The sequence below is a fragment of the Poecilia reticulata genome, chromosome 18, assembly GCF_904066995.2.
Source record: "Poecilia reticulata chromosome 18, P_reticulata-male-v2, whole genome shotgun sequence".
In the NCBI taxonomy this organism is placed as follows: Eukaryota; Metazoa; Chordata; class Actinopteri; order Cyprinodontiformes; family Poeciliidae; genus Poecilia; species Poecilia reticulata.
Genome location: NC_088847.1, coordinates 27,336,586 through 27,359,681, shown reverse-complemented (window position 1 = coordinate 27,359,681; position 23,096 = coordinate 27,336,586). Strand labels below are relative to the sequence as shown.

Genomic DNA, 23,096 nt, shown 5'->3' with positions numbered 1-23,096 from the left:
TACAATAAACAATCTGAGTTACTGAATGAAAACTTCCTGATAGCATGGCGGCTAGCTGATTACTGTTAGTTCTGAGTGGCCGTTTCTGACTGAGTGGAGTAATTATGCAGAACAGGGAGGAGATCGATTATGTTTTTAGAGATTATCTGTCTCATGTTAGGACAGCGAAAGTTTTAATACGTATGTAAAATGTATTTTTTTAGGTTACATGCTGCAGCTTTAAACAGAGGTTTGGTGTGAGAGTCACTACCAAGTGGAGCAGAAGCGGCGCTTCGTCTGTGAAATATTACTACCTGTAGCGTAGCAGCGGTTCAACAGCGAGAGCAGAACCAGCGTCTTACATCGCAGCTCGAGGACTTAAATAATTTTGCGGGTTATTTGTTTAACTTTCTGACCGTCATGCTAATCCGGGTGAGTGTTTGTAGCTGTGCGCTGCTTTACCTGCTATCTGATCCTCCGTATGTCTTTTTTAGTGCAGTGAGCCTCGATGCAGCCAAACTCCGTCAAGTATGGCATTGATTTTATACCATATTAGATTCGTCGTGTTGATGCATTTTGACGTGCTTTACCCCACGTGCTTCAATTTTTGCAACACGCAAACTTCCCCATTCACTCAGTGCGTTATAGTTCCACATCGCTTAGGATTTGTTGCTGCGCATTTGTGCAGTGTGAAGGAAAGAGGAGACCAGCTGCACATGCAGGCTGCGAAATGAGATGCAGGTGATCCGTATCGGCAACAAGAGCCAATGATTGCCGATCACCGATCATACTCTTTTTTTACGGAAATTGGCCAATTATGATTGGAGGCCAATCGATCGGGACACCTCTAGAAAATAATTTTAAAAAAATTATCCACTTAAAAACATCCAACCATTCCATTTCCTCTTGTATGAGAATGTGGCAAGAGTGGAGAGGAACAACTCTCAGGCTTAGTATGAGCAGCAAACTGAGGGCTGAGACACAAGCATGACCAAAACAAAAAATGACAAAAACCCAACACCAAGGTGTAGCTCTTTACATTTGAAAGCCCAACCAAAATTTATTTCTGCCATTAATTATTTTTCATCAGTAAAATTGCCGCTGTTGTTTGTAGGACATTGATAAAATAGATGAAACACCTCGTCATGGTTTTTGCTGTCATGACAACAGCATTGGGAGATAAACATAATTTATTTCACTTAATGCTGGTTTGAGTTTTTTTAAACTCAATGAACTGAAAAACTTCTCCTGGAGTTCAAATATGAACTGAAGTATGTAGATTCATCTTTTGGTGTTTGGACACCAGATGGCGCCAGTTTAACATCATAGTTTTATTTGACAGGGTTTAGATTATCTCAGCTCAGAATGTGACTCATGACTGCAGAGACCAGATTAAGACATGTGCCCCTTTTTAAACTCTGAGCCCCTCCAAAGGTCTCTGCACGGCCCTGAACAGATCGGTCATCATCCAGCAACACAGTGGCCCAAAAACAAAAGTAAAGAATCAGATCTTCTGCAGAGATCAGGCTTTCATGTCTTTCATTTCTTTTCTTGTTATTTCAGCCATGTTCTTAGTTTGTTTTTGATAGGTATTTTTCTCAAACCTTCATAAAAGAACCACGGACAACGTATATGAATTTTATGGCCAAGCTTTTGCAAAACGAGAAGACTCAGCAAACTGCTCCTCCAAGCCGTTCACTGAGCGTTTAAAGACCTTTGATTACAGCTTGTCTTTTATTATCAAGCAAAAAGAGGGAGGATAGCTAAGAAAGACAACAGAGACAAAATATTACTGCACACAGACAGTTTCTAAGATAGGGAGTATTCCGGTTGATAAGAAGGCACCTGTGGAAACATCATTCAAGGTCTGGGAAACACACAGTTAACTGATTCACATGAAGGCAGATGTGGCCTCCAGGTCAATTTATACACACAGAAGGAAGAGAACACTTTAAACTGAAAATCACAATAATCTATAGACTGAATGTTGATTAACTATTGTTGATTAACTATTGATTAACATTAGACTGAATATGAACTAATGTAATAACAAAATTATACCAAAAACTCTCTAACAGTTTTGTTTGTCTTTATTGTTGTTATTATTCATGTTTAGATTCCTTATGTGTTAGAGACAGAAACTCAGTGTAGAGGTCTGTTGATAGATCTATGAAGATGTTGTGAAGTATTGTCAGTTTATCTAATTTTAAACACGCATAACATAATAATAGTGGCGTGTTAAAGTAAAGACCATCACAGTGAGTTTATTTAAAAAGCAGTCGCTGCTTTTCTCTTGTGAAAATCAGAAAGACGTGACAACAAAAGAGGCAAGAACATCATAAAAATAGAAAATACTACATGCAAAAGTCTAAAAGAGAAAGATAATAAGTCCTAAACACATGCTTTAAATTTCTATAAACAACATAAACATAGATAACGTTTTTAAGATGTCATGTTTATTATTGCTTTGTTGTATTTGACCATTTTAACATAAGAAAAAATGTCAGCGACTCTTCTAGCATTGACTAAAAAAAGAACAAACAGTCTGAGCTGAGATTAGCTCCATAAAATAACTAATTTAAGTTTTAAGGACGACTGAAGAGTAAACTGACTGCTGCTCTGATGGACTTTCTTTGGTGGCAGCTGAGGAAACCTTTGACCCTGATGAAGAAAAAACAGAAAACTCATTAGAAAACTACAGGTAAGTTGAAGATTTTAGTGAAGCTTTCCTTTGGAAAGTTGATCAGTTTTGGCATCAATTATTTCTGATACAGTCAGGGGCGCTGCCAGGAATCTTGGGCCCCCTGACAAAAAGTGTGTTTGGGCCCCCTGCGCAGCTGCAGTTACAATTTTCTGAGTCTATTTGACCCAGAAAAAGCATCACAATCTTAAAGGCTTCATCTGCCTTGCTTTCTTTGGTTCAATACTGATAATTAGCACAATATTTACTGCTCATGAATTTAACATCCAACAGTCCACATTGAGTATGCAAATAGGTTGTTTAAATTTTTTCTATTAGTTTTAGATACTGAAATGTTTCCCCATGAGCAACAGTCAAAAGCAACGTGCAAAATACACATAAAGTAATCCAGACTTCTAAAAATGCTATGTAGTTTCATTTTATTCAAGCTGCAGTACATACTGTAACTATAATAAAATATGTTTTCTCCATATTGGTTAAAGTTGTCACGATGTTGTAGCAGTTTGTCATGTGACAGATAATATGTGTAAATAATCAGTCTCCTCCATCTCCTTCCTGAATTACTATTACTGCTTAAAGTAATGCACCGTTCTGACTAAAACAACCAATCAGAACCAGTAGGAGGGTCTTAGCGCTGCCAATTAGCCTCATTCACTCACTGCTATATGTGCTAATGGAGGAGAAACAACTTATCGTTACAAGAAACTTTTTATCTGCCGACATTGGTAGCTATGCTAACTAAACCGAGCATTCACAGTTTGAATCTGCACAGCTCTGTGCTATGCTAGCTGCAGAATAGCACAAATCGAGGAGGAGGAAGGATGAGCAGCACCACATGAGATTTTGATTGACAGCACTAAACTCTCCTGCCACTGACTGGTTGTTTCTAGAACTGGGAGAAAGCAGAGGAAATAGATATTTCACAGATTACCTCTCATACCATATTGTCACAACAAAATGACAGTTTTTAAAAATATGTGAAAAAAAATATTTATATAAAAGTGACATACTGCAGCTTTAATTTCACTCAGAAGAGAATAGGTCAGGAGGGACGTGGGTTAGAGCTGCTGCTGACCGACTCATCTGTTGTTAAGAGGTAAAAGGTACAAACAACAATCTATTAATATGTTGGTAATTTTTTTTCTTAATCCTTTAAATGCCAGTGAAAAGGAGGTAAACAGTACTCTGTAGCTAAGATAACTATGCTAAATGGTTGATAATCTCACACAGTCTACTCACCTCTCATGGAGAAAAACTGGGTTAAAAATGAACACTTTTGTCTTTTTCTCTCTCTCTATTTTGTTTTTGAAAACCTGATTTTATAACTTTTCTGAGCAGCATAGTAATTGCCACCATCGTTCTTGTTTCCTACTGTCTGCAGCTAAACAGAGTCACTCTCAAGCGCTCCAAGCAGGAACCAATCATTTCATGCAGATAGTGAGGTTCAGGGCAAATATGAATGTGTGTTTTTGAAACAGCAGCTCTGTTTTTCTGTTTAATGTCAGGTTGATTTCTATTGTTGTCTATCTGAGCTCAGTGTGGAGCCTCGTGTTGCAGCCTGTGGTTTGATGTTGTGCTTTTTAACTGGTGAGGTAAAATTACTCCCAGTGCGATCGATACGTCTGTCTGAAAATAGTTCTTGTCAAAGTTAGCCTGTGAAACTGAGCTAATGTCACGGTGTCTGAACCACAGATCTGCTTAGGCAATAAAAATACCTTTCTTCTTTATCTCAATGGCAGCATACGTGATACTGTCTGGTTCGTTTGCAGCATCTTCACATGCACAAGAAAACAAAGACATGCAGGAACTGAACGTCATGTTTTTAATCAAACTAAAGAAAAAACACACAAACACTCACCTTTCCTCTTCCTGGGTTTGTTAACAAAGACATTAGTTGTGTCCTTTGGATCATATGTGCGCAATTTCATTTTTCAAGTCTGTAATTAAAAGAGGGGAGAAAAAATGTATATGTTGTCAATTTTAATAAAAATTATTTATGAAATTGATACTCTGTCCGTGTTGTCATTAAAATACAAAGAATACAAAGAATCTGAAGATGTGAGTTAGCGGTTCCCATTGATGGTATAGAAACTTTGAAAAAGTAACTTTAATCAGATTACTGATTACTTGATTTGGAAAGTAACTAAGTTACATTAAAAGTAACTTTTTTAGTTACTTTCAGCTGCTAACAACAACACTACACCACCTGTGAAAATTACTTTGATCTTTGCCAATATTTAATTGCAAGTTATTTTATAATAGTAACATTAAACAATGTGTCATCACTTATAAGATTGTTTAATGGTTACAACTGTACAAAAAAGACTTTTGTAATTTTTCCATGTTTTTGTGTTCCACTGTTGCATGGAAACTAGGATTATAGCCCCCTGTTCCCCCCTCCCTGCCCCAGCCTCCAGGTTTGCGTTACGGCCCTGTGTTTGCTGTCAGAGCTCAGAGCTCCTGCTGCGGCTCCACAACTCAGATGCTGCACAGATTAGTGACACTGATTATAATGGCGTTTAGTTGCACAACTTCACGGGAACGTGGCTGTTTTCACGTTCATCGCGTTGTTCATATTAGCGCGAAGCTTGAAGTCATTCACAGCAAATATATTAACTTGATATTTACAAAGACACAGCGAGACGGATCAATCGGAACTTCACATTTAAAAACAAGCCCTAAAAAGCGCAACCTGCGACTCATTAAATTTGAAAGTGACTTTAGAAAAAACAAAGCGACATAAACTTGTATAACTCCTGTTCTTACAGGAACAAAACGAGCATCTCTCTCCTCCCTCCATTGTTTCTGTCACGGCGATCAGCTGCTGCTGTCGCATAGGAACAATGGTCACTCAACGCGTAGAGCAAATAAAATATATTACAAAAGAAAATAGTAACCCAAAGTGATTTGGGTAAGTAACTTTAATCTGATTACTGGATTTGAAATAGCAACACGTTAGATTACTAGTTACTGAAAAAAAGTGGTTTGACGTCAGTAACCTCGTTACAAAGTAACACGTTACTGACGTCACTGGTGGTACCTTTGCGTTTCTTATAGAGAATCAGTCCAACCACCCAGAACAACAGAGTGAAAATGGTTGAAAATCTCCAGGGGGAGATAAACGGGAGATTTGTCATGATGTTCGTCTCTTCATTAGATCCTGGAAAGATTTAAAATATCAGGTCAGTGAAGAATCTCTGGTGAATTCAGACACATTTAGCTGAAGGTTTAAAACTAGATGTTTATAGCACCTTCTATGTTTATAGAAGATGTGTTGGATACCTGTGATTTTTATAACTTGTTTCATTTAGTGAACAAAAATACAGCTCACTGGATTAGATATCATATACAGACCTTCTTCTTCTCCTCCTTCTTCTTCTGCTGATGTGACAGCCAGCCAGATTTCAGGAGACTCTCCAGCTCGGGAAATGGTGCATTTATAGAGTCCTTCATCTGACTTTGAGATGTTTCTGAAGGTCATATCGGTTTCATAGTCGGTTCCAAGACGGACGCCATCTTTGTAGAAATCGCTAAAGTGTGGTTGCTCTGTATCCCTCTGAATGCACTTTAGAGTCACAGTAGATCCTTCCTTCACTGGCTGAGATGAAACATTCAGGATGACTGATCCAGCTGAAGGACAGTAGAAGAAGAGTTTGACATGTTACAGTCCTATTTCTGCTGGATTTATAACAAATTCAAAATGTACATGTTTAATTTCAGAAGATATGAAAAGTTAACACACATCTTCAAAATGTCTGGTTTCTATGATGAAAAAAACCCAGAAAAATGACTCTTTTACATCCATATTTACTTAATTTAGATTTTTATGTTTTCTCATTATAAGATTTTAAAATGGAAATAAACTGAACTTACATAGTACTTTTCCAGTCATTTTTGACCAGACAAAGTACTTTACACTAGAATCACATTCACCCATTTGCAGTCACACATTGGCACATTGACATGTGGCAGGAGGAAGCTGGAACTGAACCTACAACCTTCCGATCGCAAGATTGACTACTTTACCCACACAGCCACAGTCGTTAGTTTATTATTAAATTGTACAGGTTCAAAATAAAGGCGGGAATATTCTGAAAGGATTTATTTTGATATGATTTTGTTCTGTAAATAAACCTTAGACTATTACAATGTGTGCACATTATCTAAAAGAACGTTATTTCAGTTCATTTAAAAAAACGTTGAAGACGTCATTGTGAATATTCAGACCTGTAACAGAGATGTTGAGAGCCCGGCTCTTTTCCCCTTCATGGTTTTCACACCAGTATTCTCCACTGTGCCTCTCAAAAGCGAACTGAATGCTGCAGGATGCAGCTGGGACGCTGCAGGCGTCAGAATCATTTACTGAACTCGTTTGGTGAAGTTTTCTCCTCACTCTCCAAGCTTTCACTTCTTTATCTTCCTCACAGCTTACAGAGACAGACTCATACTCAAAGAACTGAAGTCTGTCTGGAGAGATGAGAGGAACAGCTGTAATGATAAAAATACAGAAAAGAATTGATGAACTTTAATATAAATCCTTGAAAAAGAAGAAGATGAAAACTTGTTTTTCATCAATTTGTGATAAAGTTAATAAAATTGCTGATGGATTTGTTTGTAAGTAGTTTAAAATTATTTGAATTACATCTAAAAGACTTAACATGGTTCTCTAAATAAATGCATAAAACAGATCAGTTTCCAACTCACCAGGTTTCTGATCAGCGTAACTCAGATCAGGTTTTGTCAACAGCAACACAAACACATTCATGACTGTAGAAACATGAGAAAAGCTTTAGATCCAAACTCAAAATATAGATATATGTCAGAAAGAAAGAAATAATATATCTTTACTCACAGATTTGCATGCAGAGAGCTGTGACCTCCATGACTGATGCTTGATGCTGACTGAACGTGTCTCACATGTAAACCCAGATCATATGCAGAGCAGAACTTCCTCTTCCTGTTTGGTTGTTACACAGAGCAGCAAAGAAACAGGAAGAAAAACTGAAATAATGATGTAGGATTAACTTTATTTTAATGCAAACACACACAGATACTCAGGTTCTGTTATGGATCTGTAACAGACCTTAATATTTGTTAACAAAAATATTAACAGATTTTATTACTGTCTAGTCAAATATATACGCTAAAAACCTGTTTAGTCTACAATCTTCCTGTTTATAACCTCAGTCTTCATCTAGGCTTGTCACAGTTTGGATTATTTTATTTTATATAAATATTTTTTTTCTAATTGTATGTAAGTCTTTTAATCTCCCAAAGATTCTTTATTTAGAACTTTTGCAACAATTGGACATTTAATAAATATCTGACAGCTAAAAGCCGGTATTTTGTCGCCCCCTACTGGTTGGTATGAAGTATTACTTCTACTGAATACATGCAGTATATTTACTGTCGGGCTGCACAGTGGCACAATTAGTAGAACTGTTGCCTTGCAGCACAAAGGTTCTGGGTTCGATTCCCGGCCCCAGTCTTTCTGCATGGAGTTGGCATGTTCTCCCTGTGCATGCGTGGGTTTTCTCTGGGTACTCCAGTTTCCTCCCACATGACTGTTAGGTTAATTGGCCTTTCCAAATTGCCCCTAGGTGTGAGTGTGTGTGTGTCTCTGTGTTGCCCTGCGACAGACTGGCGACCTGTCCAGGGTGTACCCTGCCTCTCGCCCGGAATGTTAGCTGGAGATGGGCACCAGCACCCCTCCCAACCCCATTAGGGACAAGGGTGAAAGAAAATGGATGGATATTTACTGTCTTTGGCTTCTTATGGTTCAGTCTTTTCTGCCATCTAGTGGTCATTAGTAAACATTGCATCACCACTGGCCTGTTTCCATTCACTTCAGGAAAACCGGTTTGTGTCAAGAATATAAGGGATGGTTATATATTTAATTTCTTCTTGATAGCCCAACAACTATCAAGTTAATCATAAATTCTAATGACAGAAACTAAAAACAAAATTTTAACTTACAGAGGTTATAAGTTAAGAACTCATCATTCCATTGCATGTTTTTAATTTCATCCACAGGAAAACAGACATTGATGTTACAGAAATGACAGAATCAGAAGAGATCCAACCACAGACGGTCAGATTACATTAGGATTTTTATTATTAAAATAAAAATTAGAAACTTGTTTAATTGTACCACAAAAAACAAAACAAAACAAAACAAAACAAAAAAACATCAGAAAAAAATTATCTAATGTTTCACTATTCACAAATATAATCTCAAGGCACTTATCCAGTTTAGGTTTCCCTTTTTTACATCAATCCAGTTCAAATATAATGCATATAATCAAACAATACAGCACAATTTATTATTCATTGGAAATCATTTTTAAAATGTCCACCTTAAAACATCCAACCATTCCATTTCCTCTTGTTCAAGCATGTGGCAACAGTGGAGAGGAACAACTCCCACTTAACCAGGCTTAGTATGAGCAGCAAACTGAGGGCTGAGACAAAAACAGAAAATGACAAAAACCCAACACCAAGGTGTAAATCTTTACATTTGAAAGCCCAACCAAAACTTTATTTCTGCCATTAATTATTTTTCATTCTATATAAAAATATAAAGGAATTGCCACTGTTGTTTGCAGGATATTGATAAAGTAGATGAAACACCTCGTCATGTTTTCTTTTTTTGTTGTTGTCATGACAACAGTATCTGGAGATAAAAATTATTTATTTCACTTAATGTTGGTTTGAGTTTTTTTAAACTCAATGAACTGAAAAACTTCTCCTGGAGTGCAAACATGAACTGATGTAGATTCATCTTTTGGTGTTTGGACACCAGATGGCGCTAGTTTAACATTATAGTTTTATTTGACAGGGTTTAGATTATCTCAGCTCAGAATGTGACTCATGACTGCAGAGACCAGATTCAGACATGAACCGCTGAAGGTATTAATATTTTTATAAACTCTCTAAACATACCAGGACGTCCAGTTATAAGCTTTTGACTTCAAGTATGTGAGTTTGACATGAAACTAAAACAACTGATCAGTTACGTACAGAACAACAGATCCAGGCATGTGTAGAAGGGGGCTTGAGCACCTGCCCCTTTTCTCCTTGATGCCCCTAGTGCTCTTTTTGAGGGTTTTTTGGTTTTGTTTTTTTTCATTATTTTCTTATTCTGTGTGTCAGGAGGTCTGCTTGTGCCCCTCAGTTATAACATGTAGCTAAATGTAATTTTAATTTAAAATGAACTAGTCTCAGTCTAATATTGACTCTCAGAACCATGTTGTTCAGACATCGGGTCCACGGTAAGGAGGATGGGGGGATCTGAGCCTCTAACTATCAAATTATGGACAAGATTATTTTTCATACAATGGTTTGTGAATGAAAACGTAGGTCTGATGTTGATGTTAAAACCCGCCTCGCCTCTAAACACAGAAACGCTTCGGCTGCAGAGAAAACTTCTGACTTTAACTTCATCAGGCTGCTAAAAGCCTGATTAAGGCACACTGAGTTGGTTCCACCGACAGATATAGTCATTATATCAGACATCCTGATATAAGACACGATACCGAGATGGTCACCGCGAGTTGCGAAGCACCTCAAAGCCCTGGTACCACCTGGTACCACCTGCTGACTGTTCACTCTGCTTCTCCATCACGTTACTACCAGGTGGGTTAAAGCCGCTGCTGACGGGATCTGGGCTGGAGGCGAGCAGCGGCAAATAGAAGTTACTCCATATCCTCAAGTGTTAAACGAAGATTCGGTCCATTTAGAGATCACAAAACAAACATCAGAAAATACAGTAGCAATAATTAGAACAGCATCATAAAGCTAAACATGCCACAATTAAATGAATCAAAATGTCCCCAAAGCATAAGAGGACTGGCACAGGGACTACCAGGTGGATTCCAGGTAGATTCCAGAGATGACCATCACAGCAGCTGTTCATGCAGGACCGGTCCAAGGTAATATGGGGCCGTAGACAGAAACCCCCCTCTCCCTGAAACCCTTCCTACTAATAACCTCATCATCACTGACATGTTTAAGGTGAATCTGTGAGAGGAAAGGAGACCAGGTTTACGGGCCGAGTTTAAATTCAATCACTGATTATTGGTTATTTGCTGTGATAAATTTGTGAACAAACCAACTCAAACACAAAGATTACACCATATTGTAGCCATGGTAACACAACAATCAAACTATCAAGAAGATTATTTAAACTTCCTAATTAAATCCTGCATGAAAATTTTTTTCTCAACTTAATAACATTGTCATTTTCTATAATTGATGCTACAGCTTTAGATCTATGGTCTGTGCACTAGCGGAACAAGTCAGCGTCAGGCCGGGGCCAATGGCTGGGCCCCTCACGTGTATCACCTGCGCTGCTGGAAACTGTTGGCCGGGCAGGGGGTGCGGTGCGGTTTTGTGCTGCGTTTCTCATTTCATTTTTACCCAGAAAACACATTGACTAAACCGTGAGTCAAACTGTCACTGGGACTGACTACTATATATTCCTTTGAGGGACAGTAACTTTAACATTACATACACCTTTCTGAACAGGCGAGGGCGCACTTTCTCCATCTTAAAGCGACTTGAAACCATTCCTCCCTCCCTGGCACCTCCACACCTGGGCTCCCATGGGCACCCATCGGGGCCCGGGCCTATTGCTCCGCGCCTGGGTCTGTGTTATAATTCAACCATTTCTAGGGGCCCCTGGATGTCTGGAGGGCTTTATCAGTAAAATGGCAGTAAATTTGCTTATTTCATAACTTCATAACCTTTGACCTTCTCTCCTATAGTCTGTTTAACAGCTACAGTATCAGATCAGCTCACAATTAAATTAAATTATCACAGCAAATAATCCTTGGCACCTCCACACCTGGGCTCCCATGGGCACCCATCGGGGCCCGGGCCTATTGCTCCGCGCCTGGGTCTGTGTTATAATTCAACCATTTCTAGGGGCCCCTGGATGTCTGGAGGGCTTTATCAGTAAAATGGCAGTAAATTTGCTTATTTCATAACTTCATAACCTTTGACCTTCTCTCCTATAGTCTGTTTAACAGCTACAGTATCAGATCAGCTCAGCCCTCCAGGTCTGTCAGCAGCAGAAACAGCAACATTATACCTGTAGGGGAAAATAAACTACATTTGATTTGCATTGTCCCCACATGATGGCAGTGATATAATAGGATCTGATTAATATGGGTTGTTGCTATGTTTTTGTACGGTGTTTTAAGATCTTGTTCAATATGCCCCTTTTTTTTAACTCTGAGCCCCTCCACAGGTCTGTTGATAGATCTATGAAGATATTGTCAGGTATCGTTAGTTTATCTGATTTTAAACACATGTAGCATAAAAATAGTGAGATGTTAAAGACCATCACAGTGAGTTTATTTAAAAAGCAGTGAGTTTATTTAAAAAGCAGTCGCTGCTTTGCTCTTATGAAAATCAGAAAAATGTCACAACAAAAGAGGCAAGAACATCATAAAAATAGAAAATACTACATGCAAAAGTCTGAAAGACAAAGATAATAAGTCCTAAAAACATGTTTTAAATTTCTATAAACAACATAAACATAGATAACGTTTTTAAGATGTCATGTTTATTATTGCTTTGTTGTATTTGTCCATTTTAACATAAGAAAAAATGTCAGTGACTCTTCTAGCATTGACTGAAAGAACCAACAGTCTGAGCTGAGATTAGCTCCATAAAATAACTAATTTAAGTTTTAAGGGCGACTGAAGAGTAAACTGACTGCTGCTCTGATGGACTTCCTTTATTGGCAGCTGAGGAAACCTTTGACCCTGATGAAGAAAAAACAGAAATTCATTAGAAAACTTCAGGCAATTGTCAGGCTGTATTTTCTGGACTATAAGCCGCTACTTTTTTCCTAAGCTTCGAACCATGCGCCTTATAGCCCAGTGTGGCTTATATGTAGATTTTTCTTCAACCACCAGGGGGTTCTTTAGCAGAAAGTGAATCATTGGAAGTCAAAATTGGAAATAGAAGAAGAAAACACCAATTAAAACAGAATTAGGTTTTAATAGGGAATTGAAATTTGCGAATGTTGTTGATCAGTTAAATAGCATTGAGGGGAAAAATAAGATTTTTTGTTTTTTTTAAACAATACTGGGATCATTATGAGAATTTGAGGTATGGAAATTAGGATCCAGTAGATGGCAGTAGTGCAACAATAATGGATGCAAGCTCCCGTTGAAATCTAAAGAAGAAGAAGAAGAAAGTGTCTATTTTCATTTAGCACATGCTAGTAGCAACATGAAGGATCAGCACTTTTACAGTTACCGTTCGGAAACTACCATAATCAGTTATGTTAAATCTAATATTGGCAAGTTTTTTTTTTTTCAACTGTAATAAATGTGATATTCAATTGACCTGTTATGACTCAGATTTTGAGTGTCCGCCCCCCTCTGCTGCTGCTGCATCGCTGTAGAAAACCTGGAGATATCTGCGGCTTATAGTCCGGAAAATACGGTAGTTGAAGATTTTAGTGAAGCTTTCTTTTGGAAAGTTTATCAACTTTTGGCATCAATTATTTCTGATACATTTGAAGCTGTTTGTGTTTTTATTGTCAGTATTTGTGAAGAAATGGAAGCAGGAGTTAGAGACGGTTCATTGAGTGAAACAGCAGCTTTGTTTTTCTGTTTGATGTCAGGTTGATTTCTATTGTTGTCTATCTGAGCTCAGTGTGGAGCCTCGTGTTGCAGCCTGTGGTTTGATGGTGTTGTTTTTAACTGCTGAAGTAAAATTACTCCCGGTGAGATCGATACATCTGTCTGAAAATAGTTCTTGTCAAAGTTAGCCTGTGAAACTGAGCTAATGTCACGGTGTCTGAACCACAGATCTGCTTAGGCAATAAAAATACCTTTCTTCTTTATCTCAATGGCAGCATACGTGATATTGTCTGGTTCGTACGCAGCGTCTCCACCTGCACAAAAAAACAAAGACATGCAGGAACTGAACGTCATGTCTTTAATAAAACTAAAGAAAAAACACAAACTCTCACCTTTCGTCTTCTTGGGTTTATTAACAAAGGCATAAATTGTGTCCTTTGGATCTGAGACAATTTCATTTTTCAAGTCTGCAATTAAAAGAGTGGAGGAAAAACATTTATAATTTATAATTAGTTAATTATGAAACTGATACTCTGTCCGTGTTGTAATTAAAATGCTAAAAATACAGAGAATCTCAAGAGGTGAGTTAGCCGTACCTTTGCGTTTCTTATAGACAATCAGTCCAACCATACAGAACGACAGAGTGAAAACAATGGACAACAAAATGATGATGATAAGCAGGAGATTCGTCATGATGTTCGTCTCTTCATTAAATCCTGGAAAGAAGATTTCAGATATCAGGTCAGTCAAGAATTTCTGGTGAATTCAGACATTATAGCACATATACTGAAAATGTGTTGAATGCCTGTGATTTTCATAACTTGTTTCATTTAGTGATCAAAAATACAGTTCACTGGATTAGATATCATATACAGACCTTCTTTTTCTTCTTCTTCTTCTGCTGATGTGACAGCCAGCCAGCTTTCAGGAGACTCTCCTGAATTGGAAATGGTGCATTTATAGAGTCCTTCGTCTGACTTGGAGACCTTGGTGAAGGTCATATCGGTTTCATAGTAGGTTACAAGATGGACGCCATCTTTGTAGAAATCGCTAAAGTGTGGATCCTCTGTATCCCTCTGAATGCACTTTAGAGTCACAGTAGATCCTTCCTTCACTGGCTGAGCAGAAACATTCAGGATGACTGATCCACCTGAAGGACAGTAGAAGAACAGTTTGACATGTTACAGTCCTATTTCTGATGGATTTATAACAAATTTAATAGCTACATGTTTATTTTCAGAAGATATAAAAAGTTAACACACATCTTCAAAATGTCTGGTTTCTATAATGAAAAAAATATGACTCCTCTTCATCCATATTTACTTATTTTATAGTTTTATGTTTCTTGTTTTCTCAATATAATTATTATTAAATTGTACAAGTTCAAAATAAAGGCAGGAATATTCTGAAAGGATTTATCTTGATTTAATTTTGTTCTGTAAATAAACCTTAGACTATTACAATGTGTGCACATTATCTAAAAGAACGTTATTTCAGTTCATTTAAAAAAACGTTGAAGACGTCATTGTGAATATTCAGACCTGTAACAGAGATGTTGAGAGCCCGGCTCTTTTCCCCTTCATGGTTTTCACACCAGTATTCTCCACTGTGCCTCTCAAAAGCGAACTGAATGCTGCAGGATGCAGCTGGGACGCTGCAGGCGTCAGAATCATTTGCTGAACTCGTTTGGTGAAGTTTTCTCCTCACTCTCCAAGCTTTCACTTCTTTATCTTCCTCACAGCTTACAGAGACAGACTCATACTCAAAGAACTGAAGTCTGTCTGGAGAGATGAGAGGAAAATCTGTAATGATAAAAATACAGAAAAGAATTGATGAACTTTAATATAAATCCTTGAAAAAGAAGAAGATGAAAACTTGTTTTTCATCAATTTGTGATAAAGTTAATAAAATTGCTGATGGATTTGTTTGTAAGTAGTTTAAAATTATTTTAATTAAATCTAAAATGAAATAAAACATTTTACTCTAAATAAATGCATAAAACAAATCAGTTTCCAACTCACCAGGTTTCTGATCAGTGTAACTCAGATCAGGTTTTGTCAACAGCAACACAAACACATTCATGACTGTAGAAACATGAGAAAAGCTTCAGATCCAAACTCAAAATAAAGATATATGTCAGAAAGAAATAATATATCTTTACTCACAGATTTGCATGCAGAGATCTGTGACCTCCATGACTGATGCTTGATGCTGACTGAACGTGTCTCACATGTAAACCCAGATCATATGCAGCGCAGAACTTCCTCTTCCTGTTTGGTTGTTACACAGAGCAGCAAAGAAACGGGTAGAAATATAGAAATAATGATGTAGAATTAAATGTATTTTAATGTAAACACACAGAGATACTCAGGTTCTGTTATGGATCTGTAACAGACCTTAATATTTGTGTTAACAAAAATATTAATAGAGTTTATTACTGGCTAGTCAAATGTATACGCTAAAAAACCATTTAGTCTACAGTCTTCCTATCTGTCCTATCAAACTTGTTTGTCGCAGTTTGGATTATTTTATATTATATACATATTTTTTTTCTAATTGTATTTAAGTCTGTTAATCTCCCAAAGATTCTTTATTTAGAACTTATGTAACAGTTAACTGAACCTTTAATAAATATCTGACAACTAAAAGCTGGTGTTTTATCGCCCCCTACTGGTTGGTATGAAGTATTACTTCTGAATATATGCAGTATATTTACTGTCTCTGGCTTCTTTTGGTTCAGTCTTTTCTGCCATCTTGTGGTCATTAGTAAACATTGCATCACCACTGGCCTTTTGATTTCCATTCACTTCAGGAAAACCGGTTTGTGTCAAGAAAATGATAAGGGTTGGTTATATATTTAATTTCTTCTTGATAGCCCAACAACTATCAAGTGAACCATGAATTGTATTGACAAACTAAAAACTAAATTTTAACGTAAAGAAGTTATAAGTTAAAAACTCATAATTCCATTGCATGTTTTTAATTTCATCCACAGGAAAACAGACATGCTACAGAAATGACAGAATAAGAAGAGTTCAAACCACAGATCGCAAATATGAACATTAGGATTTTTATTATTAAAATAAAAATTAGAAACTTGTTTAATTGTACCACAAGAAAACAAAACAAAACATCAGAAATAATTTGACTAATGTTTCACTATTCACAAATATAATCTCAAGGCGCTTATGCAAGTTAGGCTTCCCTTTTTTTGAAATATGATGCATATAAACAATACAGCACAATTTATTATTCATTGGAAATAGTTTTTACAAATTTTCCACCTTAAAACATCCAACCATTCCATTTCCTCTTGTTAAAGCATGTGGCAACAGTGGAGAGCTAAATATCATAATTTAGCAAAATGAACTAGTCTCAGTCTAATATTGCCTCTCAGAGCCTCCATGTTGTTCAGACATCGGGTCCACGGTGAGGAGGGGAGGATCTGAGCCTCCAACTATCAAATTATGGACAAGAATATTTTTTATACACTGGTTTGTGAATAAAAACGTAGGTCTGATGTTGACGTTAGAGAAACTGTTTCTATATTTTCATAATTGTCCTGGCAATAGCAGGGAAAATCCCGCCTCGCCCCTAAACACAGAAATGCTTCGGCTGCAGAGAAAACTTCTGACTTTAACTTCATCAGGCTCCTAAAAGCCCGGTTAAGGCACACTGAGTCGGTCCCACCAACAGATAGAAAGAATGTCTTTATATCAGAAATTCTGATATAAGACACGGTACTGAGACGGTCACCACAAGTCGCGACGCACCTCAAAGCCCTGGTACCACCTGGTACCACCTGGTACCACCTGGTACCACCTGCTTTCTGTTCGCTCTGCTTCTCCTTAATGTTTCTACCATGCAGGTTTAAGCCGCTGCTGACGGGATCTGGGCTGGAGGTGAGCAGCTGTCAATAGAAGCTATTGAAGATCCTCAAGTGTTGAAGGAAGATTCGACCCATATTTTCACAAAACAAACATCAATGAAAATACTGTAGCAATAATTAGAACAGCAGCTTAAAGCCAAACATGCCACAATTAAATCAATCAAAATGTCCCCAAAGCATAAGAGGACTGGCACAGGGACTACCAGGGGATTCCAGGTAGATTCCAGGTGGATTCCAGGTAGATTCCAGGTAGATTCCAGAGATGAGCATCACAGCAGCTGTTTATGCAGGACTGGTCCAAGGTAATATGGGGCCTTAGACAGAAACCCCCCTCTCCCTGAAACCCTTCCTACTAGTAACCACAGCATCACTAACATATTTAAATATAGATAAAGTGAATCTGTGAGAGGGAGACCAAGTTTATTGGCCAAGTTTAAAATCAATCACTGATTAGTGGTTGTTTGCTGTGATGTTTTTGTTTCTTTGCCTTGATATCTCAGTCTTGCAATTCTAGATCTCAGAGGTGCTAACATAAAAAAAATATACAGAGTTAACCCCATTTGAGCTTTTTTGATCTATAAATCAGTCTGCAGCAGCCAAGTTGTTCTAGAGGTTAAATAGATATTATTAGGGCTTAATTAGTAAAATGGCAGCGCATTTGCTTATTTCATAACTTCATAACCTTTGACCTTCTCTTCTCTGGTCTGTTTAACAGCTACAGTCTCAGATCAGCTCAGCCCTCCAGGTCTGTCAGCAGCAGAAACAGAAACATTAAACCTGTTGGGGAAAATAAACTACATTTGCTTTGCATTGTCCCCACATGTTGGCAGTGATATAACAGGATCTGATTAAATTCTAGATTAATATGGGTTGTTGCTATGTTGCTGTACGGTGTATTAAGATCTTGTTCAATGTGCCCCTTTTTAAACTCTGAGCCCCTCCAAAGGTCTCTGCACGGCCCTGAACAGATCGGTCATCATCCAGCAACACAGTGGCCCAAACACAAAAGTAAAGAATCAGATCTTCTGCAGAGACCAGGTTTTTATGATTTTTATTTTGTTGCTTTTTATTTCAGCCATGTTTTTACTTTTAGTTTTGTTTCTCTTTATTGTTGTTATTATTAATGTTTAGATTCCTTGTGTGTTAAAGGGACATAAACTCAGTGCAGAGGTCTGTTGATAGATCTATGAAGATGTTGTCAGGTATTGTTAGTTTCTCTAATTTTAAACACATGTAGCATAATAACAGTGAGATGTTAAAGACCATCACAGTGAGTTTATTTAAAAAGCAGTCGCTGCTTTGCTCTTATGAAAATCAGAAAGACTTGACAACAAAGAAGCAAGAACATCATAAAAATAGAAATACATGCAAAAGCCTGAAAGAGAAAGATAATAGTCCTAAAAACATGTTTTAAATCTCTATAAACAAAATAAACATAGATAACGTTTTTAAGATGTCATGTTTATTATTGCTTTGTTGTTTTGTCCATTTTAACATAAGAAAAAATGTAAGTGACTCTTCTAGCATTGACTGAAAGAACCAACAGACTGAGCTGAGATTAGCTCCATAAAGTAACTAATTTAAGTTTTAAAGACGACTGAAGAGTAAACTGACTGCTGCTCTGATGGACTTTCTTTGGTGGCAGCTGAGGAAACCTTTGACCCTGATGAAGAAAAAACAGAAATTCATTAGAAAACTTCAGGCAATTGTCAGGCTTTATTTTCTGGACTATAAGCCGCTACTTTTTTCCTAAGCTTCGAACCATGCGGCTTATAGCCCAGTGTGGCTTATATGTGGATTTTTCTTCAACCACCAGGGGGCTCTTTAGCAGGAAGGGAATCATTGGAAGTCAAAATTGGAAATAACAGAAGAAAGCGCCCATTAGGTTTTAATAGGAAATTGAAATTTGAGAATGTTGTTGATCAGTTAAATAGCATTGAGGGGAAAAAGAAGATTTTTTTGTTTTTTTTAAACAATACTGGGATCATTATGAGAATTTGAGGTATGGAAATTAGGATCCAGTAGATGGCAGTAGTGCAACAATAATGGATGCAAGCTCCCGTTGAAATCTAAAGAAGAAGAAGAAGAAAGTGTCTATTTTCATTTAGCACATGCTAGTAGCAACATGAAGGATCAGCACTTTTACAGTTACCGTTCGGAAACTACCATAATCAGTTATGTTAAATCTAATATTGGCAAGTTTTTTTTTTTTCAACTGTAATAAATGTGATATTCAATTGACCTGTTATGACTCAGATTTTGAGTGTCCGCCCCCCTCTGCTGCTGCTGCATCGCTGTAGAAAACCTGGAGATATCTGCGGCTTATAGTCCGGAAAATACGGTAGTTGAAGATTTTAGTGAAGCTTTCTTTTGGAAAGTTTATCAACTTTTGGCATCAATTATTTCTGATACATTTGAAGCTGTTTGTGTTTTTATTGTCAGTATTTGTGAAGAAATGGAAGCAGGAGTTAGAGACGGTTCATTGAGTGAAACAGCAGCTTTGTTTTTCTGTTTGATGTCAGGTTGATTTCTATTGTTGTCTATCTGAGCTCAGTGTGGAGCCTCGTGTTGCAGCCTGTGGTTTGATGGAGCTGAAGTAAAATTACTCCCGGTGCGATCGATACATCTGTCTGAAAATAGTTCTTGTCAAAGTTAGCCTGTGAAACTGAGCTAATGTCACGGTGTCTGAACCACAGATCTGCTTAGGCAATAAAAATACCTTTCTTCTTTATCTCAATGGCAGCATACGTGATACTGTCTGGTTCGTACGCAGCGTCTCCACCTGCACAAGAAAACAAAGACATGCAGGAACTGAACATCATGTTTTTAATAAAACTACAGAAAAAACACAAACTCTCACCTTTCCTCTTTCCATGGGTTTATTAACTAATGCATAAATTGTGTCCTTTGGATCTGAGACAATTTCATTTTTCAAGTCTGCAATTAAAAGAGTGGAGGAAAAACATTTATAATTTATAATTAGTTAATTATGAAACTGATACTCTGTCCGTGTTGTAATTAAAATGCTAAAAATACAGAGAATCTCAAGAGGTGAGTTATCCGTACCTTTGCGTTTCTTATAGACAATCAGTCCAACCATACAGAACGACAGAGTGAAAACAATGGACAACAATATGATGATGATAAGCAGGAGATTCGTCATGATGTTCGTCTCTTCATTAAATCCTGGAAAGAAGATTTAAGATATCAGGTCAGTCAAGAATTTCTGGTGAATTCAGACATTATAGCACATATACTGAAAATGTGTTGGATGCCTGTGATTTTTAAAACAACTTTTTTCATTTAGTGAACAAAAATACAGTTCACTGGATTAGATATCATATACAGACCTTCTTCTTCTCCTTCTTCTTCTGTTGATGTGACAGCCAGCCAGCTTTCAGGAGACTCTCCGGCTCTGGAAATGGTGCATTTATAGAGTCCTTCATCTGACTTGGACACGTTTCCGAGGGTCATATCGGTTTTATAGTTAGTGCTGAGATGGACGCCATCTTTGTAAAAATCACTTATGTGTGTCTTCTTTGTGTTCTTGTTAAAACAACAAAGAGTCACATCAGATCCTTCCTTCACTGGTCGAGCAGAAATATTCAGGATGACTGGACCAGCTGATGGAAGAGAAAAGGTTCAACATGTTGTTCTGCTGTTTCTGTGCCAAAATAGATTTTTAACATATTTTAAATATATTCAAATCAAAAGTTTACACAACCTTTTTAAATTACCAGGTTTTTATGCCAACAACTTGTAAAACTTAATAATAAAATGACATTTATAGAGAGAAAAGCAACAATTATTTAAAGTAAATGGTTCCATTAAGATGGACATCATGTTATAACGTAACATGAATTATTACGCAGAACATTACATTGTAGTAATAGCTTTGAAATATGTGAAATATTCATAAGTCTGAGCTAAGAAGCAGAATTTAAGATAAACAAAGGTCGGCTACATTCATGAAACTTAATAAATTTCCAGACGTTTCCCACAATGTCTGGGAAACGTGTCCGGCAGGAATTCACATTATTAAAAGAACATTATGAACAGATTGATCATGATGGCGGCAGAAATAAAAATTTTCAAGTCTATTTTGTTCAAACTTTGTTCTAATTTACAGCAAAGGGAATGATGAATAGTTTCAAATAAAAGCAAATGTCAAAATATTCAGGCATCTGGAAGAAAACTGGATATAAAGAAGAACTTCAGTTTCAGGAACGACTCAAAATGAACATCAAAATCAATAAAGAAATATTTTAACCTGAATAAAATAAAACGATAAAACAGAGCAGGTCTGAGTATATCTGACAGATTCAAGGAGTTTTTGCAAAGAAAGGTTGGCATGTTTTGCTATTTAAAACATCCAATTTAATAAAAACAACATGTGGTTTATCAGCGTATCGGTTTAAACCTGTGCAAACACATTTTACTCTTCATTATTCTGCCTCCTAAAAGATCTGAGTTGCAATGGGCAGGTTAAAGGTCACATTAAAGGTAGAAACTTGTTCTTATTTTGTTGAAATAAACTCTTTGCATTTTAACAAAGCTTTTTTGAAATCTTAGACTTCTGAAGACCACTGAATATTCAGACCTGTAACAGAGATGTTGAGAGCCCGGCTCTTTTCCCCTTCATGGTTTTCACACCAGTATTCTCCACTGTGGCTCTCAAAAGCGAACTGAATGCTGCAGGATGCAGCTGGGACGCTGCAGGCGTCAGAATCATTTGCTGAACTCGTTTGGTGAAGTTTTCTCCTCACTCTCCAAGCTTTCACTGCTTTATCTTCCTCACAGCTTACAGAGACAGACTCATACTCAAAGAACTGAAGTCTGTCTGGAGAGATAAGAGGAAAAGCTGTAATGATAAAAATACAGAAATGAATTGATGAACTTTAATATAAATCCTTGATAAACAAGATGAAAGCTTATTGTTCATCACTTTGTGATAAAGTTGATAAAATTGCTGATGGATTTGTTTGTAAGCAGTTTAAAATTATTTGAATTAAATCTAAAAGACTTAACATGGTTCTCTAAATAAATGCATAAAACAAATCAGTTTCCAACTCACCAGGTTTCTGATCAGCGTAACTCAGATCAGGTTTTGTCAACAGCAACACAAACACATTCATGACTGTAGAAACATGAGAAAAGCTTTAGATCCAAACTCAAAATGAAGAGGTTGAACAAAAAGAAGAAAAAATGAAATATTTACTATCTTTACTCACAGATTTGCATGCAGAGAGCTGTGACCTCCATGACTGATGCTTGATGCTGACTGAACGTGTCTCACATGTAAACCCAGATCATATGCAGAGCAGAACTTCCTCTTCCTGTTTGGTTGTTACACAGAGCAGCAAAGAAACAGGAAGAAAAACTGAAATATTGATGTAGAATTAACTTTATTTTAATGCAAACACACACAGATACTCAGGTTATGTTATTATCATGCAACAGATCCTGATATTTGTGTTAGAATAACGTGAAAATATTTAAATATTATCTACTCTTCATGCTTCACTTTGCCCTCTTTTCATCTTATTCTTTTTAAACATGCTGTACATATCAGGAGTTGTTTATTGTTATTTTTTTCTGGGACTGAAGCTTGTTTAAATGCTTATGATCATATTAACTGTTGTGATCATAATGGCTGCAGGTTTTAGCAGCTCCACACTGCCCCCTGCTGTCTGTATGACTGAAATTAGAAAACAAGTTCAGCAAAGCTTTTATTGAAAGTTACCTCACCGGACGTTTCATTCAGGACAAACATTGGAGCTGATAAGAAATGTTTGTGCTTCGTGTTTTAGATACCATGATTTAAAAAATACCTTCAAATTATTACTGAAACTGTTGGAAATGCAATAATAGGGCTAATAAATGGTACATTAGAGAATATTGACATTAAGTATGAAAGACTGAAGCATCA

At 37.0% G+C, this 23,096-nt stretch overlaps 3 protein-coding genes across 3 annotated transcripts; all 3 read right to left on the bottom strand.

The window, feature by feature from the left end:
* Window positions 1-5,420: 5,420 nt before the first annotated feature.
* LOC145548964 (high affinity immunoglobulin epsilon receptor subunit alpha-like) lies at window positions 5,421-9,317 on the bottom strand. Its single transcript, XM_081600087.1, has 5 exons — window positions 9,037-9,317; window positions 7,533-7,637; window positions 7,385-7,447; window positions 6,908-7,168; window positions 5,421-6,310 (listed from the first exon to the last, which is right to left on the bottom strand). The coding sequence occupies exons 2-5, from the start codon at window positions 7,561-7,563 to the stop codon at window positions 5,988-5,990; spliced, it is 678 nt and encodes a 225-aa protein (XP_081456213.1). The 5' UTR covers window positions 7,564-7,637; window positions 9,037-9,317; the 3' UTR covers window positions 5,421-5,987.
* A 2,959-nt stretch (window positions 9,318-12,276) lies between these two features.
* LOC145548551 (low affinity immunoglobulin gamma Fc region receptor III-A-like) lies at window positions 12,277-16,031 on the bottom strand. Its single transcript, XM_081599107.1, has 6 exons — window positions 15,995-16,031; window positions 14,820-15,080; window positions 13,875-14,428; window positions 13,671-13,745; window positions 13,530-13,592; window positions 12,277-12,450 (listed from the first exon to the last, which is right to left on the bottom strand). Exons 1-3 carry the CDS (start codon window positions 16,029-16,031, stop codon window positions 14,109-14,111), a joined length of 618 nt encoding a protein of 205 aa, XP_081455233.1. The 3' UTR covers window positions 12,277-12,450; window positions 13,530-13,592; window positions 13,671-13,745; window positions 13,875-14,108.
* Window positions 16,032-20,429: 4,398 nt separating this feature from the next.
* On the bottom strand, window positions 20,430-22,499 carry LOC145548520 (uncharacterized). Its single transcript, XM_081599028.1, has 4 exons — window positions 22,399-22,499; window positions 22,242-22,304; window positions 21,768-22,028; window positions 20,430-20,790 (listed from the first exon to the last, which is right to left on the bottom strand). The coding sequence occupies exons 1-4, from the start codon at window positions 22,427-22,429 to the stop codon at window positions 20,471-20,473; spliced, it is 675 nt and encodes a 224-aa protein (XP_081455154.1). The 5' UTR covers window positions 22,430-22,499; the 3' UTR covers window positions 20,430-20,470.
* Between the last annotated feature and the right edge of the window lie 597 nt (window positions 22,500-23,096).